General features: G+C 38.5%; 2 protein-coding genes across 3 annotated transcripts; both read right to left on the bottom strand.

Annotated features, from left to right (window-relative positions):
- Nucleotides 1-237: 237 nt before the first annotated feature.
- Nucleotides 238-9,698, bottom strand: LOC128029164 (RILP-like protein 1). The gene is made up of 8 exons (XM_052616757.1): nt 9,091-9,698; nt 7,589-7,712; nt 6,462-6,583; nt 5,520-5,714; nt 4,495-4,655; nt 4,300-4,422; nt 4,124-4,222; nt 238-2,835 (listed from the first exon to the last, which is right to left on the bottom strand). Exons 1-8 carry the CDS (start codon nt 9,436-9,438, stop codon nt 2,691-2,693), a joined length of 1,317 nt encoding a protein of 438 aa, XP_052472717.1. The 5' UTR covers nt 9,439-9,698; the 3' UTR covers nt 238-2,690.
- Nucleotides 9,699-10,716: 1,018 nt separating this feature from the next.
- Nucleotides 10,717-23,654, bottom strand: LOC128029162 (pre-mRNA-processing-splicing factor 8). 2 transcript variants are annotated; one of them, XM_052616753.1, is made up of 42 exons: nt 23,491-23,654; nt 22,763-22,894; nt 22,493-22,661; nt 22,245-22,409; nt 21,790-22,008; nt 21,498-21,710; nt 21,298-21,423; nt 21,112-21,217; nt 20,830-21,020; nt 20,195-20,314; nt 19,801-20,110; nt 19,581-19,715; nt 19,339-19,468; nt 19,048-19,244; nt 18,742-18,948; nt 18,491-18,654; nt 18,276-18,402; nt 17,997-18,189; nt 17,513-17,700; nt 17,149-17,387; nt 16,899-17,045; nt 16,597-16,807; nt 16,399-16,515; nt 16,060-16,307; nt 15,770-15,949; nt 15,554-15,689; nt 15,277-15,446; nt 15,059-15,188; nt 14,824-14,970; nt 14,481-14,641; nt 14,135-14,326; nt 13,772-14,009; nt 13,549-13,677; nt 13,324-13,437; nt 13,055-13,228; nt 12,750-12,943; nt 12,406-12,645; nt 12,172-12,313; nt 11,914-12,054; nt 11,673-11,812; nt 11,347-11,549; nt 10,717-11,248 (listed from the first exon to the last, which is right to left on the bottom strand). In XM_052616753.1, exons 2-42 carry the CDS (start codon nt 22,881-22,883, stop codon nt 11,094-11,096), a joined length of 7,029 nt encoding a protein of 2,342 aa, XP_052472713.1. In that variant the 5' UTR covers nt 22,884-22,894; nt 23,491-23,654; the 3' UTR covers nt 10,717-11,093. The 2 variants fall into 2 exon arrangements, with proteins under 2 accessions (XP_052472713.1, XP_052472714.1); XM_052616754.1 differs by having other exon boundaries at nt 23,517-23,630.
- Nucleotides 23,655-25,004: the final 1,350 nt, after the last annotated feature.

The raw sequence follows: 25,004 nt of genomic DNA, 5'->3' as shown, positions 1-25,004 counted from the left end.
TTTAGCCTTATAGCACTCTCCAGTAAATAAAATACACTAGTAAAAGGTCAATATGGGACTCATTCACTTTTTTTCCAAAGGTCCAAAGATAAACGAATGAGTCACAGACGTCCAAGGAGTATGAAATTGAACTACCGGCCTTTGAGACATAGGAGCACCCATTATCTCTAATTTCCGTTGAAGGAAACACAGACTTCCTCTCAATCAGGGAACACATTAAGACTCATACAAAGTATATTTGAATCACGTCCATATGTTGTTGCCTCTTTATTCAAGAAAACAGCTTTGAGACACACAATTCTGATCAGTTGAATGGCTAAAAAGAGCAAAGTGCTAACTCAGTAAATGACTAGTTCACCAAAAAAGAAACATTGTCATCATTTACTCAACCTCAAACATTCTTCAAAATATATTCATTTGTGTTCTGCAAAAGAAAGTGAGTCAAACAAGTTTGGAACAACACGAGACTATAAACATGTAAAACGTTCGATTAATGCTTTTTTTTTCTTACATTTACAAGTTTTTTTTTTTTACATCAGATTGACAATCATGGGCATCTCCACAGGACTGACATGTAATAATATCACATGTTGGTTGACAATATTAAAATATTTATATATAAAAACATGCTAAATCATAAAAAATTACACAAAATTGATACTTTTTAGCTAATGTTTTATAAGAAAATATGTTATAAGAACATGAATACAATATACTCTAATGCCCCCTAGTGAGGTAAAGGGTCAGTGTGATAGTGATGACAATACAATGTCAGTATCTGAGGTTAAAATTCTTATTAAATATACTCTCTATAAAAATAGCTGCTATAATTCTCTGTAGCTTCCATCCAGACATCTATAATATAATGCCAGGTGTATTGTGATTATCAAAACACTGCAGATTAGTCATTGTTTATTAGATGTTTTTAAGTGCACCACCAACTGAAATGACAATAGTTATTGTTTCTAAACCCTCCTACCATCTTTCCAAGACAATTTCCTGATAAACAGCATATGGCAGGTAGTCCTTCCACAAATGCAGGCCATTGGTTAAGCTGTAAAGTGGACATGTTGGGCCCTAAAAACAGCAATGACTTGAAAGTGTCAAAAAAAAAAAAAAAACTTTGTTTACAATCTTTGGAAAATCAACAAAATATATTACTAACAGTTGTCTTTGCACATTAAACTCACATTAAACCGAGGGTCAGTAAGATTTTCTTTTTTTTTCCTAACAGATGATTACTTTTATTCATGTATTATTTATAAGCAAGTACGCATTAAAATTGATCAAAAGAGCTGCAGTAAAGAAATTATTACAAAATATTTATCTTTCAAAAAAGAGTTACTTTTTAAATCTCTATTCATCAAAAATTCCTGAAAAAAACACGAATAAGTTTCCACAAAAAATTAAGCAGAATTTTCAAGTGTAATAATATTAATAAATGTTTCTCAAGCACCATGTCAGCATGCTAGAATGATTTCTGAAGGATATAAAAATTCTGATTTAATGACACTTAAAAATATAATAAATAAAAAAAAATGTTATCTTAATTACAGGTTTTTTACCAAATAAATGCAGCCTTGGTGATTAAAAGAGGCTTTTTCTAAAAAACATTAAAAACTGTTACTGTCCCTATACATTTTTGAACGGTAAACAATAGTGCTCTCTTTTTTTTACGGAAAGATATCGATTCTTAAATCCCAAGAGTCGATTAGTGTAGCCTGTTTTCAGTCAATGGACGGAAACATTGTGCTTTGGTGGTTATGATATTAACCAAGTCTCAGGTTTCAATTTATGTCCATTGTATTGCAGTATTCAAACAATAAATGTCGCTTTGTAGCCGTTTAACGTGGAGGGACAGATAGGTGTAGCGCCTCAGTTCAACAGACGCAGCAGATCATTTCTTCCACATTAGGACACAAAGGTGAGTTAAAAGAAAGAGTACAACTTAACAATATGAATTCTGTCTCTTGTAATCGCTCAATCAGTGTTCCAGCCGCGCAAATACGTCAATATAAAGTCTTGTAAACATCACATAACGTCACATTTACCTCAGAAACAAACATAATGTTATTCCGTGACCATAAACTCATTAGTCAGATAGTAAAATACATATATGCACCATATTACATATTAATTATATTTCTTACCGTTTATGTTTGAATAAATCCATTCATTATTTAATGACAGCCACCACTTAAATTGTATTATAAAAATTACGAATTGAAGTAGAAATATTATGTTAAAGTTATGATTTAAAAAGTTTAGATTTTTTTTTTCCTTGGGAAAATTTGGCAAGTACTGTAACTGTACCTGATATACATCCAAAATAACTGATATTGAATTGAATTGGTAATCGAATTGAAAGCTTGTGAAAGAGAATAGAATCAAACCGTGAAATTTGTGTCAAAACCCAGTCCTTGTAAACGACAAACAAGAACGATATGTTTATGACTGACACAATCTGAACTCGTCTTCAGGTCATGATCATCAGGCACAAATCTAGCTATCGGCTAAATTAACAAAAGCCAAGTGCTGAATGATTTTATACTTAGAAAAAGGTCTGCTTAGGCAACAAATACTAAAATACTATGTTTGTATAACCAGATATAAAGAGTAGTCCATTTGAAACCTAAATGAGACTTCTCTCTTCTAACACAGGTGAAGATGAATGACATTTGCGGTGGTTCTCAAGATGAGCTGAGCATCTGTGTCTTCTCCTGGCCTCCCTGCTCGTCTGGATCAATGATTTCCAATGTGGAGCTGGATGTTGGAAGGCCGGGGGGCTGGGAACCAGAGCTCCTAGTAAGATTGGGCCGCGCAAGGGAACCAAATCTAAAGGTTTGAATCAGAGGAGATAAGAAAGCTCTCAGTCATGACAGAGTGAGATTTCTTTTGTAGGTAGTAGTTCAGCTAGTCTGCATGCTCAGTTACTGAGGTTACTAAGCCAAAGAGCGAAATGTGATTAAGAGATCTCTAAAATCAGCTTAGGGTTTCACCAAGAACATATAGTGTGAGTGCTGCCAAGCTCCAACATATACAGCTGCTATATCTGTATCGCACAAATTACTAAACACTATTCACAGAGAAGAGAGCTGATTCCCTTTAAAAGACTTAAATAGTTTTAATACTTGATGTCTCAGTCTTTTTATCAACATACATTTGCAGGGAAAGTTTAAGAAGACTATGCAATCCAACCTGCCCAGCAAGCCACACTGCAAAAATGTCTGTCATGCAACATAAAAATGTGGAAAGAAATGTTAACGAAAAAAAAATGTCCAGGTAAAAAACTAATTCAGTCAGGTAACCCAAATGTAATCCCAAAATGTCTGTCAGGTAACCTAAAAATGTGGCAAGAAATGCAAACAAAAAATTTACAAAATGTACAATTTTGTAAAAAAATGTCCTAAATAAAATATTCTAAAAAATGGTTAAAAAATAATAAATAAAAACATAAATAATTTAACAAGAAAATAACATAATTTTTCACTTAATTTTCTCTAGTAATAAACTACATTTTTTTCCTGAATACTATTCAATATGGAATCATTCTTCAGAAAGAAAGAGTCAACATTAAATTAAACAAGTGAAAATAATTGTAAGGATAATATCAGGTAGATTTGCCTCTTAAAGGTGTGTACTTTTTGCACCACTTCCAGCAACATATTTTACAATGTTGAAGCCGATAGTAAACAACATTTGATTGCATTGGCACAAAGAGGAATTTCTGCTGTTGCTCAAAAACATCTAAATCATTCACTCATAGGCCTGTTTTCACAGATGGAGTTTAGGTTAAGCCAGGATAAATTCAATTAGGACATTTAAGTATCTTTTATAAACGTGCCTCAGCACAAACTTTATTGGTGTAACATTACTTGAGACAAAATCAATAGTACTAAGATATTTTAAGATATGTTAGTGCAAGTTTCTTACAGTTAAAACTGAACAGACATGCAATTTTAGTCTGGGACTAGGCTTAAGCCTTGTCTGTGAAACCGGGGGGTAATGTATACCCATGCCCAATATTGCTAAAACCAGTTTTCAGTGAAGCAGGTAAAGTAGATTGTAGTACTGAATAAGTTATTGCTATAGATCTATACTGTTTTAGCGAGAATGAACTCACAGGCTTCTGATGCGTGAGTCCTGGGGTCTGTTGTCAGTGCTGTCAGTGTCATTGTCTTCATTTCCACTCCTCTTAAACAAAGGGCCATCTGTCTCATCTCTACGACAGTGAACACGGTTAAACACAATTATTTACATGGGCTGTATATTACCAGTATTTTTGTGCCACGTACTCACGTTCTACATTCGCTAACTGGTATGCCAAGCATTTTAGACTTTATAATGGTCCTCTGCTTCTTTATGGCAGAACGCACGGCATCCAGTAAGAACCCTGGGCATCTCTCATCATTCAGGATTTCCCTAAAGAAACAGCGAAATGTGTGTTCAGATTAAGAGGATGTTATCTTGATATAAAAGACACTACTGTCTCACCTTTGGTAATATTTAAGCTCTTCTTTGACTAGAAAGAGATTGGCCTTCAACTCGTTCTTCTCAAAAAGCAAGTCCCGTACTTCCTGCTTGGTAAAACATGGCCGATTTGGATCCTTCAAGTCAATGATCATCTTATCTGTGAGGTCAATGGCCGAACTGCTCTGAAAGAGGCAAAGGTGAATTATATGAGTATGTGAGTCAAAACCATAAATGTCTCACGGGCACAGCTTGATAATCTGTTTGTATCACATATTGCACGCTAAATAATACATCTCTAAACTAATAACAAAGTGTAGTGCACAGTGTTAAACAGCCTAAACAGATGATTTTATAAGAAACATTCAGATGAATTACAGATGAATTTCAATTAAGTTAAAGTTTAAAAATGATAAAGAAAACAAAAAAAAACAGTTTAATATAAATATATTTATTAAAAAGTAATAAGCTAAATAATTTGCATTTGTCTGACTACAGAGTTAATGAAAATTATTTTGCAGCCTTTTAACACTTTTTGTTAATAACTAAAAGCTTATATTATTTCTGAATTTAAATAATCTCTGTTAAAATAAATTAATTGCACCTGAATTCTAACTAAATTTAAATTAAGATAAATGTTGAAATTGTCATGTTTTCATAATAAACAAAAAGTTGAATATAATATGAATATAAAACAGTTCATTTCTAAATAATGCTAAATAATAATGCTAAGATCTAGTTCAATGTATTACTTAATATTTAGCATTATTTGTTAATAAAGGAAAGTGAAAAATATTCTGACAAGGTTTTAATGTTGGAATTTAATTAAGCCTCCCAAAATGTTTGTATGCTGAAGGGGTGATGAGCACAAACATGTCCTTCCCACTCCTGTCAAAGGCAAAAGTGACCTATATATGAAATTAGGCCCTGTGCTATGGAAAGAGGAACATACAAGCTTCTGCCTGAATAAGCCTTCAGGAAATACACGTAAACCAATACAGGAAAGCTAGTTTGTTAGTCAGATTAAACGTAATATTAACGTGACTAACCGTTTCAGCAGCAGTATGTACACTGGGTCTTTCTAATTGTGAGTTCAGGCGCTCTATCTCTTTCTGTTTCTCGCACAGGTCGGCCTCCAGGTCAGCCCTCCTCTCCACTGCGCTCTTCAGCTGAGTCTGAATGATGTTCTGTTTGTGTCTGAGCTCTGCGTTTATCTTCATTAGTCGCTCCTGCTGCTCCTGGAGCTGAAGAAAAAAAAAACATGTTAAATAACAGACACACACTTCTAGTCACACAACTCACTGAAAAATAGGTTTGGGTGATGTCTGAATTGGAACATCATGATGGATGTGTGTGTGTGGGGGGGGGGGGGGTTGCGATGGATAAAGGCATCATCTATTGGCCAAATCCTACTGAAAATAATTTATAAATGTTGAAAATGTGTACATATACATGTACAACAGGTTGAACTTAAATTTTTATGTTTGCTTAAGGGCAAATTATGACTTGATGTTCATTCTGTTAATTTCTCTATGCACCAGGCTGCTGTGTGGTACCAGTCTAACCAGTTTCATAAAAAGGCGAGGCAAACATAACATATAAAAAAGGAAAGTATTAACCTCAGCTCCAAACCACAGCTATATGCCTCTTGTGCAATTCATGAGAAAGTACATTTTGAAACACTGTTGACAATGTTTTGACAATTCAACAATGAAAACAATGAAAACCTTGATAACTGCTAAACTACGTCTGATGAAGAGAACACTATGGTCTGTTTTACCTGTTAACATTAATACAAATTATTACAAGTTACAAATTATTTTCTAAAGGAACAATTAAAATAAATTTTTAAAAGATCTGAATTTATTTATTTTTTGCACATAAGTTTGCTTTCATTTTTAGTGCAAGAAAACTTCAAGCAGTTATTGTCTTTCTAAACATAGCCCACGGTTCCGATTCATTTGAGCAATGGCATTATATCAGACCCATACCGCTTCCACTTCCTTGGACATGCTGGAAATCTCCTGCACTTTTGCTCTTAACTCATCACGTTGCTTATCCACCACTTCCTTCAGCTTGAGCATCACTTCTCGTTCCTGACGCTGTGTGCGGTCTAGAAAAAGGAAGCAAATGTATAGTCATATGTAACCCTGGACCACAAAACCAGTCTTTAGTGTTAATTTTTCTAAACTGAGATTTATACATCATCTGAAAGCTGAATAAACAAGCTTTCCATGCTTTCTTGACGTATGGTTTATAAGGATCGGAAAATTTTTGGCCGAGATAAAAGTATTTGAAAATCTGGAATCTGAGGGTGCAAAAAAAATTAAATACTGAGAAAATTACCTTTTAAGTTGTCCAAATGAATTCTTAGCAATGCATATTACTAATCAAAAATTAAGTTTTGATAGTTACAGTAGGAAATTTACAAAATATCTTCATGGACATGATCTTTACTTAATATCATAATGATTTTTGGCATAAAAGAAAATCTATAATTTTGACCCATGCAATGTTTTTTTTTTTTTTTGGTTATTGCTAAAAATATACCTCAGTGACTTAAGACTGGTTTTGTGACCCAGAGTAACATAGTGCAAAATAGTGTGTGCAAACAGTTTTCCTGACTACTGAGTTTGCAGTACTAAATGAAAGAGAATAACCCCTACAGTAAAAGAGATAAACCCAACTTTATTCAGACTGTAATATAACATCACAGAAAATAAGAGTTCATTAGAATTTGTATTTTTTTATACATATATTTGGATAGAAAAAAAAAACATTTTTGGAGAGATCTCATGACTTTTTAAAGCACAGGCAATTACATTTTGGACTTTATACTGTACATAACAATGAAAACTAATTAAATTGGTGCGACAAGGAACAATTATAAAACAATTTAAGACTCTGGATAATAATTACCTTCAAAAAAAAATTATGATGATGTATGTGATCAAAAATGTGTTATTTGCATTTTATAAAAACTTTATGTAAAAGCATTGTTATAGATCTTACTGTGAACGATTCATTATTATCAAAATTGAGATGGCAATTACATTGAAATAACATTCTTAATTAAATGAATTAATTTCATGTTAGTTTAACAATCAGCTAATTCTACCTTCTTTTGAGTGTGTGCATTTTACACGGGCCAGAAGCTCCTGGTTCTCTTCCGTGAGCTGTTGCACCTGGGACTGTAACACTTTGACATTTTCCTTCAGTTTCTTCTCCTTCTGATGCCAGTCCTTAAGAAAAACAAGGCAGAGTCATTTCAAAAAACCTTTCAAACAACAAACACATTGAGTGGGACATACCTGTTGTCACCCTGACAGTTTCAAAACCTAACCAATTTAACAGGTCACTTGAGAACACGGTGGCTTCTAAGTCATTAATGGATTAACAGGACAGGCCTGTGTTTCTATGCAAGTAGCTCAACCAGTAATACAGTAGAATCTTATTATTTTAGAGCAGTGGTGCCCAACCACGTTCCTGGAAACCCCCCAACACTGCAGGTTTTCCATGTCTCTTTAATCAAACACACCTGATTCAGATCATCAGCTCAATAGTAGAGACACAAAGACCTGAATTGGGTTGGGACAATTGTGACAAATACAAATTTAACCCCGCAGCTCGTGACGATACATTGATGTGTAAAGACACAAAATGATCGGTCTGTCCAAGAAACTGAACAGGATTTACATTTTCGCAATGTCCAAAGACTCCAAACTGTGAGAACTCTTGTGAACGCGCTAGGTGATAGGTGGCAATAATGTACTCATAACTAAGTCTGCAATCTGGCATAATGCAAGAAAAAAAAGGCTTCGCGTTCACAAGAGTTCTAACAATTCAGACATTGAGTGGATCAGAGGTGTAAAAAAAATAAAATAAATACAAACTTTTAAATACTGTTCAGTTTCTTGCACAGACCGATAGTTTTGTGTCTTTACATATGTATGTATTGACACAAGCCGCAGGGTTTAATATGGATTTGTATGAACAAAAAATGTTTTTTTTTTGTTTTGTTTGTTTGTTAGTTTTTTTTTTTTTTTTTACCTCTCATAGATTCTGTTACCATTTGCCATGCACTGTACGACAAATAAAGCTAAAATTCATAATTTGTGTTCTACTGAAGAAACGAAGTCCCTTACATCTTGGATGCCCTAAGAAAATAAACATCTTATTTAAATTTTTGGGTGAACTATCCCTTTAAGTGTTTTTTTACGACTCATTAATCGGACAATGTGATTCAATGACTTGTTCATAACACACAAGATGTAACTTGTTGCTATCCACTTGCCTATTTAACCTGGATAAGAGATCAGTGAACGAATCATTCTAATAAACGGATTACAGTTACTTAGATCAAGCTCAAAATCCCCACCACCAATGGATGATATGTGATGTTCTGCAAATGACATTTATTGAGGGGCAGGGCAGACCGGAAGTGCCCTCTCTATTGGTATTTCCTAAAATCGAACACGATTCGAATGAAAGTCCATTCTGGGTTAAAAGCGTTAACCTCACGGCAGCTCAGTTCATGACATAAAAACATTTGTTCCAACATAACTGCCAAAACATTTCAAGTTTTAAACTCATGCTATAACATGTCGACCGTGTTCTTACCCCACTCTCTGTACCGTTGCTGGTCTCATCACATTCCTTCACATGTCGTTTCTTCTGCTGCTGTATCTGTAACGTCTCAAAAGCCTTCAATAGTTCCTCTTCCTTACATTGATGAGCTTGGTTTCTCGCCGCGAAACTCTCCAAGAGCTCCAACACTTTAACTATGTGAGACACCAGACCCTCCACACTCGACTTCCCATAGCTGTCGATGAGCTTCTCCACTTCTGCCCCCACCGCTTTAGCGATTTCATACACATCGTCCACGGTCATCGATGAAAACGTCCTCTCGAAACACGTCTCGGCAATATAGTTTTGGTTTTCCTCGACCGCTATCACGCAATTCTCCATAACGCACTTAGATTTTAACTTGATTTCTAACAGCGACTATCGAAACTCCTCTTGTCGGTCAGATCTAAACAGACGATCAGTCCCAACGCAGATCTTTTTTGTTTGTTTCACTTTTAAACGCATGCATTTCGTTCTAGTTTGTTTTTAACTACATCCTTGATACGCTCCAATAAACACAAATGAGCTATAAAATCTACGAGTCTATGCGGCTTAAACAGTTGCATGTCAAAACCTGAAGTGAAGATCTACACCCACTAACGTGGATGAATCATGGCAGTGGATGTTTGCATATCATTCTTATATACTTTCTTATATATAAGATAGCTGAGCAAAGGTACATCTGTGACATCCCACAGCGCTTGTTTTCTATGGTTGTTCTTTTCTGATCATTGCATTAGTTTAATAAAGCACATAAGGCAGCCTTTGTAACATTACTAGTACTTATTTTTAAATTACTACTAAGTTTAGTAGGTTTCAAAATCACATGTAACTACTCATTCCAATAGCAACTAGTATCTCTGACACTATATCTCTGTTATTTCTAATAATTTAGTGTCTAAGAAACCTGAAATAAATACTAGAAACCACAGTAAACATTTAAAGCAATTTTACTGTGAAATCACAGCTGTACATGCACTCAAAAGTCATGTGAACCAGAAGCAAAAATTCCTGTCAGCTAGTCCAACAGAAACAGAAAGCTGCTTGATAATGGCAATGGAGAATATGTACTTTGTTCTTTACATCAGTGGCACTGCATTTATGGCTCTCAAAACACATTTAAGCTACAGACATGCAAGAGCGTAAAGGCAGATGAACATTTGCTTCTGACCAAAACCAAAAAATTTTTGCTGACACTGTTTTTGTGCATCTTTAAGCTTTAGTCACAAGCCCCTTTCACACTGCACGTTGGACCCAGAAAATTGCCAGGTCTCTGTTTGAACACAAAAACATCCATCTAGCTACCCGGGAACAATTGCTGGGACACATTACCCCTTTATTTTCCAGAATCACAGTGTGAAAGGGGCTACACTGTACTGCCATTGTATTTACTTATCCAAATAGATAAAATGTCTTTAAAGAATAAATGTTAAAACAACATGCCATATATCATATGTTCAGGGCTGAGCTGCTCAGTGGACTGTTACATATGCATGCAGATTGGTTTGCTCTGAAGGCATACAGTGCCCTTACTTTTTAGATACAAGAGCTAATGTTTCTTCAGTGGACACCGACAATTTTAAACCATGAAACAAACAGAAGTGAGAGATCAAGCTCAAATTATTATAAAAGCGGTAATCTTTATTTAAACCCATCATACATAACAGATGCACAACATAGCTAAAGGGTACAGACAAATTGTTCTGGACTTATAAAAAACACAATGTACTACAAACAATTACGAAAAAGGGTACAGATATTTTCAGATGAGAATTCATTCAGAAAGCAAGCACAAAATGTGCTTTCAGCAATGTGCATAATAAACTGAATGCCAGGCAACTATGATAAAGCAATAAACAGATGACATGCTTTGAGTTTCTAAGCATTTACATCACTGCAAACATTATAAGGGAGTCTTGGTGACAAAACATTACAAAAACACTGTTTTAGCCTGTATTATAGGGTGTATTTAATTTATATAGTCACTGTTTGTACTATTAGGCATACATATCTTCACGATCAGCATTGTAGATTTCACCCTCCTGCAGAGAAGCAAAGTTGAGGAAGTGAGATGGCCTGTGAACTTCATGGTAGAACTCTTTTGGGTTGGCCAACTGTAGGTCATACTTCATGTTGGGATCATGGCGAACACCTAGAATGAAAGGGAGAGGTTAGAAGAGTCGAATGATGTATATGCAGCTTACAAAAGGTGAAAAATCACTTCATTTATCATTTTAAAGCTATGCTCACCCATGAAGTTGTAGTTCCAGGAGACTTGGCCAGGCACCATGAAGAAGCCAAGGAAACGGTCAGACAAAAGCATTTGGACCCTTTCATAGTGAGAGGGCAAGTAACCTTTGGGGTTATTTCCTTTATCTGTGTTTTGTCGACCCCACTCGTATCCACTGGGAGTCAGTTTGTAGGCCGTCAGCGTGCAGGAACCAGGGGTGAAACTAGACAACAAATCAATTGTTTAAAACCCACAAGTGCCACTTTGAATACATGACACTGGCCAATCATTACACTCTGGGATGTTAGGAATGCAGCCACAGTGCATTAGTGTGCTAAAACTCTACCTGCAAGTAATAATGATAGTCTTCTCGCCATCCCAGGATGGGTTGTCAGCCATGACCTTTGCATGGGTGGTTACATCCTGAGGAGAGAGCTGGGGCGATTCATTGGGCTGTGTATGGATCCATCCAAGAGGTTCCATTTCCTATGAAATTCAAGAGGCATTCAAGCGGTTTCATACGGCTGGGAAGACATAGTTGCTGATAACCCGAACTATAGACAGATGCATGCATGTAAAATGCTGACCTTCAAGTACTCATGCTGTGGCAGCTGGTTGGGCAGATGAACGGTCTGATGTGTCCCCCACTGTGGCACCATCACAATGCAGCGGATTTCCTTTACCTGAGGGTTATCTGGAGGGCTGGTTCCATACAGATAACCTGCAATCTACAGGGGAGAAAATAGAAATGCAAACTAAATCCAGGTTTAGAATACTACTAATGAAGCTAAGGAAGAAGATTCGCAAGAGAAACCATATTAAAAAGTACAATCGTTCAAACTAACCTGAGCACGGAGATCTGAGATGCAAATGAACTTCTTCAGAACGTTCTTGGGCAGAATGTAAGTGTAGCCAGTTTCTTTGATGTCATCCGATGACACGTAGATGTGGTTAGTTCGTAAGTGCAAGTTGGCAGCAGAAATCGCCCTGTGAGATCAGGAAAAAAAAAGTTTAAAAACCAAGTCTAGCTGTGTTTTAACAACTATAAAGACAAGCGTGACATGGAAAACTTTCCACACCTAACTCTCCATTCCGTTTTGGAAGAGAAGGTCTGTGTCTCATAGTTGCTGGTGGTGGAGGTAATAATCTCATCTCCGTGTTTGTTGACGGTGCGAGTTTGTGTGGCTGTTAGCTGAGACTGCTCTTTGGTCTGTTTCTCAATCTCAGCAATCTGCTGTCGCTGCTGGGATGGAGCAGAGATCTCCATACCCAGGATGATGTCCCTGATTTCAGACTGGGTCAAAGATGCCACATTCACACTGTGGAGAAGTTAACAAAATTAATATCGGAAAAGTGGACCATTTGACATCCATGCGCATTTTCCGTACTATGCCCTCAGAAGCATTCATTATCTAGTACTCACTTGTTCTTCTTGCCATAGTCAGCCAGGATGAGATCTTTGAGCTGCACCTCTACTTTGATCCACTCCTCATCGGTTAAAGTGGGCCAGATGTGGTGGGGCTCAGTGATTGTGGTCTTGTCAGGCTTCAGGATAACTTTGGCACGGTCATTGTTGACATGAAGTGCTCTCAAGATTAAGATCAAACGAGAGAATGCCTAGGGAACGAAAAGATACTAGTTTTAGACACCTTAGTAATGACCACTGTATCCCTCAGAAGCTATTCATTTCAGTAAGGGTCAATATTGTAGTATAATAGCTGGATTTACAGTGTAAGAGGAGATGGTCTTCAGCCAGTCGTCATACAGATTGAACAGGACCATCTGAGGCTCTGTGGCCTTCAGAATGAGGTCTCCAAACTTCTCCACTTTCAGACAGGCCTGGAAGGGCAGCTGGAGCTCAGAGCCCTTGATTACAATATTGGGGAAGTCCAGCAAGTGCACCTGAGGAAAACAGACAGCTGTTAGCTTAAAAGTTAACATCTTTGATAACTAACAAGTGCTATAACAGCAATTTTTCGTTAATGGGTGTTTCTAACCTCAAGAGGATCCAACATGCCCTTCCTGGTCACAATAATCTGTTTGGGCTGCTCTTCAACAGGAAGCGATCGGATCAGGGCAGCCACTTCTTCAGCAGTCTTCCACTTAGCCAACTACAAAAACACAAAATGTATAACACAAGCCAACAGAGCCAAGAGCGACTGCTTTGTGCAGACCACAGTAACCTCATGGAGACAAAATACAGAGCACAGTGACAGACTTGCCTGCCCAAGACGCTTTTGTCCTGCCCATACAGATGTGTGAATGATCTTCAGGAAAAGCTGTCCAGTTCTGGGGTTGAAAATGAAAATGGCTCCATTGATTGGTTTTGTCGTCAAGTTTCCTTCAAAGGTCTAAAATAGGAAATGAGAGATTCAAATATTTGGTACACAATCTACAGAAAACAACAAACACCAAAAGAGGCATTTTCATGTTAAATTCACTTGCCTTGTGGATGGTGACTCTATACACATTGGTGTCATCCACAAACCAGATGATCTGGTTGGAGAACAGCTCTCCATAGTTCTGGGAAGACAGGTAAGGCTCAGTGGGCTCTGAAGAGTAGAGTTGCAGACCCTTGCGGATTCGCTCTCTCAGCACATACAGAGCTGGGTTGGCCTTCATTATCTTCGCCATGGCCTGCTGGATCAAGGGCTTGCCTCCAGGGAACCAGTTACCATAAGCACTGAAGAAAGAGAAACAAGCAAATCATAAATGCTTGACGCTCTATCGCTGTTGTGGGACGTTTAACATACCTGCACTTGACTTTTTGATTTAAATCACCTACACAATACGCTATAAAATACTGACCTGTGAAGGTTGTATGCCAGATCAATGGCAATCAGGACTCCAGTGGGTGATGGGTAAATACTCATATTGTCAGTGGTGTAATCCAAGAACTTGGCCCTGGCATATCGCTCAATGTCATGGGAGTCGTAGTCACCCCATCTGAGCTGAATGTCAATCCAGTACTTCTGTGTGGTGGTGCTGTCCATAACATCCCTATAGAACGAATCAGACATTTATCATACCATACAACAAGACTGTATGGCTTTAGTGTCGTTTTTACTTGCGCGAGTATTATGTGTGAAATGATTTAAATTTTCCTCCTGGTTTTTTCGATGTCAATGGATTCATTCATTTCAATCACACGTACTTGGAGTCTGCTAGAAGCGAGGGGCGAGAGACATTCCACTTGTAGGAGGCAAACAACAGAATGTCGGCACAGGAGGAATTCATCTTGTAAGACTTCCTGGGATGGATTGTCTCTTTCTGGACTGTCTCAATCTCCAAAGCATCCAGCTCTTGGTCAAACACCTACACAGGGCAAACAAAAGTTTACTGATGGCATGCTTCTGAATAAGCCAATTGTTAGTAACAATTCAGTCTAAAGTATGAAATCACACAAACAGTTTGTATTGAACAGTCCTGCTTAATACGCATGAGTAATAATTACTGCGTAATATCCTGACCCATTTAAAGAAAGCACATCTCTTTACCTGACAGAGATCCATGACAACGCTCTCATGAATCTTCTGCCACAAGTGAGCTCTGAAGATCTGGATCAGAGAGATCTTGAGAGTTGGGATTTTACCATGCATGAAGATTCCAGTGAGGTCCAACTGCACCTGGAAACCCACGTATACCTATAAGAACATAAAGAGAATGGGTGAGTCTCAAGAAAAAGGAAGGGGGAAAATGCTTTCTAAATGCAATGGATTTTCATAGACATACATTGGCTCTGTTGATCGTAGGAGACCACCACAAGGTAAATCGTCGATTAGGAATCTGGTTCAGACCAGATCTCTGAGCATTGGTGAGTTTCTTCCATTTCATGGACTCTTCGAAACCACTGGCCTTCTCCCTATAAGAGAAACACGTTGAGCAAATTAGTAAAAAAAAAAAAAACAGTGTTAACTGTACTGAACGAATGACAACAAAAAAGGTCTTACCAGAAGAGACCCTCCCAGGTGGGGAAGTAGGTTCCCTTGAAGAGCGTGTGCTCAAGAATGCCTTCCACCCCTCCAAGTGCCTGGATCATGTCGGTACGGTAGTTGTTTAAATTCCACAATTTCCCATCATGCCTTTGATGAGTCCACCAGAAAGGATTTTGCTTCAACACCTGAAAAAACAATTAAAAACCCTAATTTAAAAAAACTAAATAAATGACTGATATCTGGCACTGCTTTCAATGTGCAAGTCATGTTTCCCAGAAGGAATGACTTTTACCTGGTACTGCTTAAAGTCTGTTCTGACTCTCCAACCCTTGTCATAAGCTAGAGTGTGTCTGTCCTTCTGGAAGAGTGTGTTGATACGTGGAATACCTCTGTCCCAGGAGTCCTCCAGATCCTCCAGTGTCAAACGTCTGAACAGTTTCAAAGTCATTTTAATAAGAATGAATCCATCACCAAAAACAAAAATTGGATTTGGTTAAGAAGACAGTACCTGTTCTGAGCAATGGCTTCCTGACGTTTGAGGGCGTATTCTGCCCAAACCCTCTGGGAGTCAATGAACTCGCTCTCCCATGGCTGGATGTAGCGGTACAGATTAGGAATCAGCTGATCCTCCTCATGGCTCATACCGGAACGGAAATGAGTGATGCCCACATCGGTCTGTTTGGACCACCTGAGAAACATGGAAAAACTTTAAATCAATCACCTGCACCCATGGATGCATATTAATTACAGTGAACCTGCTACTAAAAGAAACAGTCATGTAAACTGCAAATTACTTGCCTAAGGTCAGACTGTGGAATCAGTACGTGTCCCATGGAAAGCATTCCCAGTCCACCCAACTCTTTAGGGGTGTAAAACACCACAGGAGGGAAACGACTAGGCATTTTGGAGTTCAACCCAATCTTGATACGGGTTTGGATCTTATTCTCACACTTCACCAACAGGTCCAAAAGCTCTTGAGTGTTGACCACGGCTTCACGGAAGTATGTCATCAGACCAATCAGAGCAGTGTTCCACTTGTTCACAATCTAAGAAGAGCAACATCATGTAAAATCATGTGTAAAGTGGGAAATACAAGTTTGCTGTGGGTGTTTCAATGTTAAGGTTCAGGGGGCATACCTTGGTAAAGGTGGTGGACCCAGAAGCCATCAGAATCTGTCGCACTCTGTTGTGGAACCTCTGCATTGACTCATCATCTACACGCAGGAAACACTGTGCTGTCCTTTCCTTTGTTACCTAGAAATTAACACACTATTATCCACCATCCTTTTTGACATGCCAACAGTTATTTAATCGATAGTTTGTAATTCTACTTACCTCGTTCTGCAAATTCCACACACCATCTTTGTGTGTAAACTCCTCATAACTAGTGCGGCACTTGGGGAGGATGCGACACTCAAAGCCACACATGTTGAAAAGTAGGTTGGGGTTGTCCTTGCTGTACACAGACACAAAGCTGTTCTCCCACTGAACTGTGGTCACAGAACGAGGCAGACGATTCTTGATGTCCCAGAACACAGCACGGCCCCTTGGGGGATTATAAGGAAATGAATCAGACCATGTGCATTTTTCTATTATCTAAGAAGAGGTTCATATGGAAAAAAGGCTAGAGCACTTACAAGTTCACATCATGTTTCATCAGTCTCATCCTAGCATCTCTTGGCCAGCATTTCTTATTGTTGTAGCCAACAATGTTCTCATTGTTGGGGTCTGGGTGCTCAGTCAAGTACCTCTGGATCAGATCTCTCGCCTCATCAGCAGAGAACCTACAAACAGCAAAATCACAAGTTTATAAAACAGCAACTTTTAGAAAAAATCTCAAAACTGCACTACAGGATATGGGAGTCGTCTTTCATCCGCACTACTAACCTGAAGAAGATGTGAATGCGGTCTATGTATCTGCAGTAAAGGCGTATAGGATGGGCACTCTCAGTGACCGTGTCCTGGAAGCTGAGAAAGTCATTGGGCATCTGAGGAGGTCCAGCCATCTCACTGGCTCTGTGCAGACCCAGCACCAGCAGGTCCATCACCAACCCATAGTACTGCACGATGAAAGAGGCAAACTGCAGGCCGCGGATGATACCGTACGAGTTTGTGTGGTTCATGTCCTGTTAAGAATTAATACAGATAGCTAAAAATCAAACAGTAGTAAAAGGAAATTTCTGATAAAACTTCTCAAAAGCATTGAGAGGAATATGAATTTTTCACTGTATTATATATACAATAAACAGACCTTATAGTTAATGACAACGTTGTTTTTGGCCGTCATGTAATCTGCAATGTTGTGATCAACAATGAGACGCAGAAGCCTGTTCAGCAGTGTCAAGTCAATCTTCTCATACATCTTCTCATAACGAGACTCCAGCATGACGTTGCATTCGCCTTCTGCCGTCTCCCACACATCCTGCAGGTTGTTGATTCCTAGCAGGCATAATTACGAATATTACACAATTAAATATTACTCATCTTTTATCCAACTCCTATTTATCCAGAGTATTATGTCAAGATCTCTAGAATATCAGCATATTATTAGGCTGAAATGTTAATATAAAAAAGCTATATTATTTTTCACCTTTATATTATTTAAGTTTTTACTGTTAATAATATAAAGACCAACATTGTAATACTTTAATAAGCATGTCTGCATTTGAGGTTTGTATTGGTCTCCTTGCTTCTAAAGATACCAGCTATCAAAAACTAAAATCCATCTTTCACACCTTGGCACCATTTGTACACCAGCAGTGGAGGTGGCTCTGTGTCAGCTGGTTTGATCCAGGGGGGAAAAAGCCTGCGCTTGTCTGCCTCATACCAGAGGTACTGATCCAGGTATGCATCAGTGATCTTTTCCAGTGGTTCAACATCATAAACCGGCACCAAGTGACTGTAAAGGTCCATGAATTCAATGCCCACCTATAGAGAAAAAGAAACACTTTAGATGCACGCTAGGAGCAGTAATGGGCTTAGACAACTCTTGTGGTTCTATAAAGTGTGCAAACCTCTTTGAAGGCTCTCTGAGTGAGAAGGTGACGTTTGATTCTTGACAGAGCTTCATGAGGGTTGTCATAGGCCTGCTCAATCAGACCTAACTCCTCACGCTGTGACTGGTTCAGCCTTGACTTCACACTAGATAATGAAAAACAAAGTCAGAAAAGATGTAAACATCTAAAAGCCAGTGCATCCAATCAGCTTGCTTTTATGGGACTGGCTTGACCTGTAAGCCTCCTTGAGTCTCTCCAAAGCCAAGATGAGCAGCTTAGTGTCATGTTTGTAAGACAGAGGAGGGAAGGGGATCGGAGAGAAACGACGACTCTCCAGCCAGTGCACTGTGGTGGTGTAGATGGCCACAGCCTCCTCAGCTGTGATGTAAGGTCCATCCTATAAGATAAAAACACATCTCTCTTTAACATGTTCTTTATCAGTAACAGCAGCCTGTTCAAAGATAGTGTTACCCAAGAAATGTACCTTCAAGTAATTGTGCTGTCTCTCCTGCTCTGCCTTTAGATAGAGTCGAGTGAGACGTCCCAGGTTCTTCTTGCACACAGTCTTATCCACAGTCGCTCCTCTTCTGATTCTTTCACGGTTATAGTGGGCTGTGTTGGTCCACCAGTCAGCTTTGGCCTTCACGTAGCGGAGAATCATGTTCTCAATGGGTGTTGGGAGCCCAGGAACCTGAAAAAAATAAGTAATAGAAATCCCTTAATGATAAAACTTCCAAACGTAAAATCACATACAATGATGGGCAGCAAAAAACTTTGAACAAAAATTTACCTTCCAAGGGATGTTGGCCTTCCAGCATCTCCATGACTCACTGAGATGCTGCAAGATTGTCCTGGCCTTGTTCTGCTTGATACCCTCAGGCATCATATCCAGGATGTCATGCATCACAGCAGCTCTCAGCTCCAGATCGAAGTGAGATTCCACACGCTGTTTGGTCACGGTCTTTGCAACACCCTTGGAGTGTCGACCTAAATAGCATCACAATTAATTAGTACTTGTTATCCTTTAAAATGTTGCATCATCTACACACACTTTTTGCATATTAATACAAGCTCATTTTACCCTCAAACTGCCTGGCCAGAAGATTCCCAAGCCACCGCTCCAGAAGAGGCGTGATGCCTCTCATGAAGAACAGCCAGACTCTCCATCCTGAAGCCCAGAACCCACATCCTGGACCTTTTCCAACTGGACCCTACAAAAACAGGTCACTTCAGATATAAGGCATAGCACCAATTTGTACACAATCAGAGAAAAACTATGTACTTTACAAAATTGGGAATTTGGTTGAATTGAGTATTACTCACTGTGTTGAAGCGGTAGTAAATGAGATGCTTCAGGTCCTTGCACATCCTAATCTGCCTCATGAGCTTGTACTTGTAGCGGTACATGCCAGTCAATTGACCTACATGGGCAAAGATGTACTGCAATCCATCTGCCAGCTACAAGGTAGACAAAAGACTTTAGTAATGAAACTATTATAAAAATTAGCTACACAGAAACTGCATTCATTATTTTATATTATACCTGGAAAGAGTCAACATTTCCAAGCCTATACTGCACATGACTGTCCACAACAAGCTTGCTCAAACGCAGAACCTCGCGGCACAAGTGGAACGCGTTGCCGAATCTGGACTTCTTACGTTCCTTTGTGGTGAGGGTTTTCACAGGCTTCAAGTTGAAATTGTAGTCCAAGTGAAGGTAGTTGAGGTTCTTTCTGTGAATCAGCAGGTTCAGCATGTTGTAACCCTGCCGGCACACCTGGAGACCAACTTCCACCCAATCCAGCTTCGTGGACTGGAAGAATTTGGTGGCTTTGAAAGAGCGGAACAAGTATCTACAGAAGATAAAAGAAAAATACAATCATCATTAAATGCGCCAACACTTTTCTATAGAACAAGCTCTGGAATAGCATTCTCACCTCTTTTTCTGTGCCTTAGGTGGTCTGTGTTTTAGCGCATTCAGCACATAGTACTTCAGGAGCTTCTGGTAAGACACACGCACCTTCACAGGCTGGCCTGCAGGACAGTGCTCACGATACCTGAAGTTGTTTGAACAAACAAAAGCCTCTATTAAGAAATTATAATCTTCTTGTAAGGTCTCTTAACATTTCAAAACACCCTATATGGTTTAAGGGGCCATTCACACAGAACACTGCTCCGGGTGTGTGCTCACAGTGTGTGTGTGTGTGTGTTCACTGCTCTGTGTGTGTGCATTTCGGATGGGTTAAATGCAGAGCACAAATTCTGAGTATGGGTCACCATACTTGGCTGAATGTCACTTCACATTGTATTTAATTTAATGTGAGATGCAGTGAAATGAAGAGGTGGGGAAAAGGCAGAGACTTTTTTTTTTTATGTTTACTTTCAACTTTAGTGCCAAGTTCTGTGCGAGATGCTGCAAAAAATGCAAGATGTGAGTGCAACGGTCAAAGATGTCCTTCTAGTGCATGTTTACATAGATGCATGCAAAAGCAGAACAGTGGAATATAAAAGTGTGTTCGAGAACAGCAACTTTCCGAGTGCAAAAACAATATATTGTTTGTTTAATACAAACCAATTTTTGATGAGAGGCACATCAATGGCCCGTCTGGTTCTTCCTGAGCGAAGATTAAATGGACGAGGCGCCCACAACAGCGCAATTCCATTAGCCGTGTTGTCAGTGTAGAGAGGCGTCTCTTTCAGTAATGGCTCTACATACTCAGGCAGTTCAAACTCCTCATCATCATCTGGCAGTGGCTCTTGGATCTTCGGGGAAAACAGAAGTGTGCAATTAGTGAGACAAAATCAGGACATTTAGAAGCGGAGTTTAATCAAAAAAAAAGGTTTAACTTCTGACCTTGACAGAGTGCCTATGGGAGATGGGGTTGATCAGAGGGTCAAAGTAAAAGGCGGGCAAATCGGGATCCTCAGTCTTGATGAACACCACGTTCGGTGTGTGGTACCTGCATGAACAATCACATACCGCTGGTTCAGCACAACAGGAAATTGTAAGGAAAACTGTAGGCATGATAAAGTTTCATACCAAGTGAGGTGCACATGATGTGGCAGGTTGTTGTATAAGTAAGGGAAAGCAATTTTGTATTCTGTCCTAATTGGTTGTCTGATGATGATCTTGTTGATGTCATTGAACTCGTTCCAGTCTTCATCCCTGAAAACAAAACCAAGTTAGACTTCTGGAAAAAATAAAAAGTGTTCAATTATGCTACAAAACATGGTGCGTACTGGAGGTTAATGTCTCTGACAAGTGGCTCAAATTTGGGTCCCCCTGGAATGGCCATGTTCAATGCTTTAGAGGTGAAGAAAGCCTTCAAGTCAAACAAGTAGAAGTAGTTTCCATCCACCAAGTCTGTCAGCAACTGATTAGCCAATCGATAAAGAGTGGACATCATTGGCAATGTGAATTGCCAACGCCTGTATGTGGTCCCATTCACATATCTGTGGAAGGAAAAATAAAAAATCATGAACCAAAGGAAACAAGAAACCATACTTTTGAACATCTGTCACCGACACTCACTTTGTGGTGTCTTTCAGAGGCTGATGCTCATAAAGCCATTCTGCAACAGAGGAGTCCTCCTCAGGATCCAGCTCCATCTGGATAGCTTCCAGAGGCTCAACGTCCAGGATGTTGTCCGCATAATCCAACGGAGGCTCTTCATCATCAAATGGGGGGAAACGCATGCGCTTGAAGTGCCGTCTGTCTCGCTTCTCACGACGCATCATGATCCACATTGTGCTGGTAAAATAACATTTATTTTTTATTTTTCTGTGATTAAAATCTGTCATTACAGCCATACAGATATATAATACAATGTTTCTGTAAAACGTTGCAGCCCTACAAACAAATAAGGTGCTTTCAAAGCAACATGGCATCTTTAGCTGAAAAAAAATAAATACAATTTTACACAAAATATGCAGCCCTAAGTTTCAGTCTCTGCTCTGAATGTCATGCCATTGAACACAATCACCTACCCCCACTGAGCAATGTACACCGGCTCAATCACCCATGGGATTTCGTTTACAAAGGAAATGGCCCCTGTAATGTGGTAGAGCACAGGAACATCTCTGATTTGCTCCCAGGGCATTGGCATGTTCTCCAGCAGTTTGAGCACTGCATGGGGCATATATTTCAGGGCCCTGCAGACAAAAAGCAACACATACCATCAATAATGAACAAGCATCAATATCAATTACCTAGTCAATAACACAAATGATCTCACCCAAGGTAGACCCTCTTGTCGTGACGAAATTTCCTGTTCGTCATGTCACCATGATCCCTGATAATTTTGCGCACATGCTCAGGTGGCATGTCCTCTTTCTGAGCATCCACAAAGCCAAATTTCCTCTTCTCCGAGTACCGTTTGGCCTGAAGCTGCTGCCATTTCCGAGCTACAACAGCGAGTTTACCCAAACAAAAGCAGATCATGTCACTAAACATTCACAGTACACAAAGCAGAAACCGTGCATGTGATCGAGCCATGTGAGCGCACCTTTTTCTTGCAGTTTCTCCTCAGTCATGTAATCTGGGACTGGAGCAACAGCTGGAGGTGGTGGAGGAACACCTGGAGGCATTGTTCCAGGCACACCTCTGTAGGGGAATGCAGCTGCCATGGCAGCGTGTACTGCAGAGGAAAAAGTTACACATAAAACATCAGATCAAACTGCAAAAAAAGTCCTGAAACACATTGAAGATAATAGAAAAGAACACTGCACTACGAATTCATTCAAAGAACCGCAATGTGGCAGACTACGTGAGAACTAATAAAAAATAATTTATTGGCAATGAAAGGATATCAGAAAATAAAATACCAATTGAGCAAATAAATATAAATAAAATATCTAAACCACAACAATAAACTTCAACGACTGACGTGGTATCGCGCCTGAATTGTTTTCATACCGTAACGTTACTGAAACCAGCAAGCCACTGTTTATTCAGTAAATACACAATATAAGCATCAAGTAACAGGCACAGTTTTACATATTTTGCATGTCAAAATAAAACGTGTACACATTTATGATATGGACATATATGCAACAGTTTTTTTAGATTTCAATAAAGCAGAAATTAGCATGTTAGCTTAGCTTAACAACGTTACATATCACACAACAAGCAAACTGTTTCCGCAAACGAGCAAAAACTTATGCCTATTTTAAAATAGTTAAATAAATAATTAAATAAAATATCCACGTGCTCGCAAAGAACAGTATAACTTACAATATTAAACGCACGCAGTTACTCGCCAGTAAAGGTAGTTGTGTGCCTGGTTTGTGCTCAGCGGAATGGCGTGGCGTACCGTGCACGTTGTGCGTATGGGCTTGGGATCCACGAATACGTTTTACGTATCTAGATGACTCTACCTCAACGGGAATTGTTATTTTTACGACACCAAACGTAAGAAAATACGTAGGGAAAAACTTCCGGATGTGACACCGGATATAAAACTACGTATTTGTATTTTTCAAACTAGTTTTATTTAGTTATATTCTGTTTTATATTGTTCTATAACTATTCCATGGAATAAATAGAGAATAAAATACACAATAAATAGAGACGATATTCATAAACAGATATGAGATAAAAACAGAGAAAGATAAAGGAAATCAGACTGTTTAGTGCTGTAGTTGCTGAAGGACCTTTTTAGTTCTAAATTGGTAACGTTAGATAGTTCTCATTTTAGTTATAAATAGATCGAATTTGTGATTATGTTTTTAAATGTTTTATAAAAGAGTACTACCTTATTTTAAAAATTACATTACATAAAAGGTATTTCAACTAAAACCTTTATTTTGTGGAAAGCCAGAATAAGATAACAGTAGCCACTGTAGCACGAAAAAAGATTACAACCAAATTTTGGGAGGGTTACAAACCACACCAGATGTGCTGAAATCATTCAAAGCAGGGGCTTCTACAATTCTAAATTCTGACAGCTGTAACTCTCCAATATATATATATATATATATATATATATATATATATATATATATATATATATATATATATATATATATATATATATATATTTCTTTTTATTTTTAAATCGTTACTAAAATCTCATTTAACATTACATAATGCGCCCCGCAGGTGGCGCAGTTTCATATATTTAAATAAACAACCATCTATTTAATCAGACTCAAACATCTGACGCATGCAAATAAATTAATACATATTTAATAAAAATCAGAAGAAATAGTACAGAACCAAAACAGATATGTTCCAATCTCTCTGCAATTCAAGCAATACCATGGCCACATTTGGGGAAAATATGTATTTTTGTTGAGTTTTATTGATCAGATTTACATGTCTGATCAGATTTACACGTACAAAAATACTGCCGCGACTTGAGAAATACTGCATGTAAATGTAAAAAAAAAAAAACGAGTACGAAATAGTATGCCACCGATATATGTGATGCTTCCCTTTCCTCTAAATAGTTGTTACCAGTTACATTCAAGAGAGCTATTCTAAATGGCCTTTCACATAACTCTTGCAGTACTGATTACCATGTCAAAACAGCCACAGTTATCCATTATCTCTTCCCTGCCCTTTACCCATTCTCACCTACCACACCTCATATGATTTCATGATTTCCCTCTTTTTCAAACAGGATATCATTACTCCAGCATGAGTGCCGTAGTCTAAACCAGCTGCATCTCATCTGCTTTTGTTGGAGATCTTCTATTCATTTTGTCATTTCTCTTTGCTCTAATGCTGACCATCTGTTGTTTTTA

The sequence above is a fragment of the Carassius gibelio genome, chromosome A15 (assembly GCF_023724105.1).
Source record: "Carassius gibelio isolate Cgi1373 ecotype wild population from Czech Republic chromosome A15, carGib1.2-hapl.c, whole genome shotgun sequence".
Classification (NCBI taxonomy): domain Eukaryota; kingdom Metazoa; phylum Chordata; class Actinopteri; order Cypriniformes; family Cyprinidae; genus Carassius; species Carassius gibelio.
The sequence above is the reverse complement of the archived record's forward strand: the minus strand, read 5'-3'. Positions and strand labels throughout refer to the sequence as shown.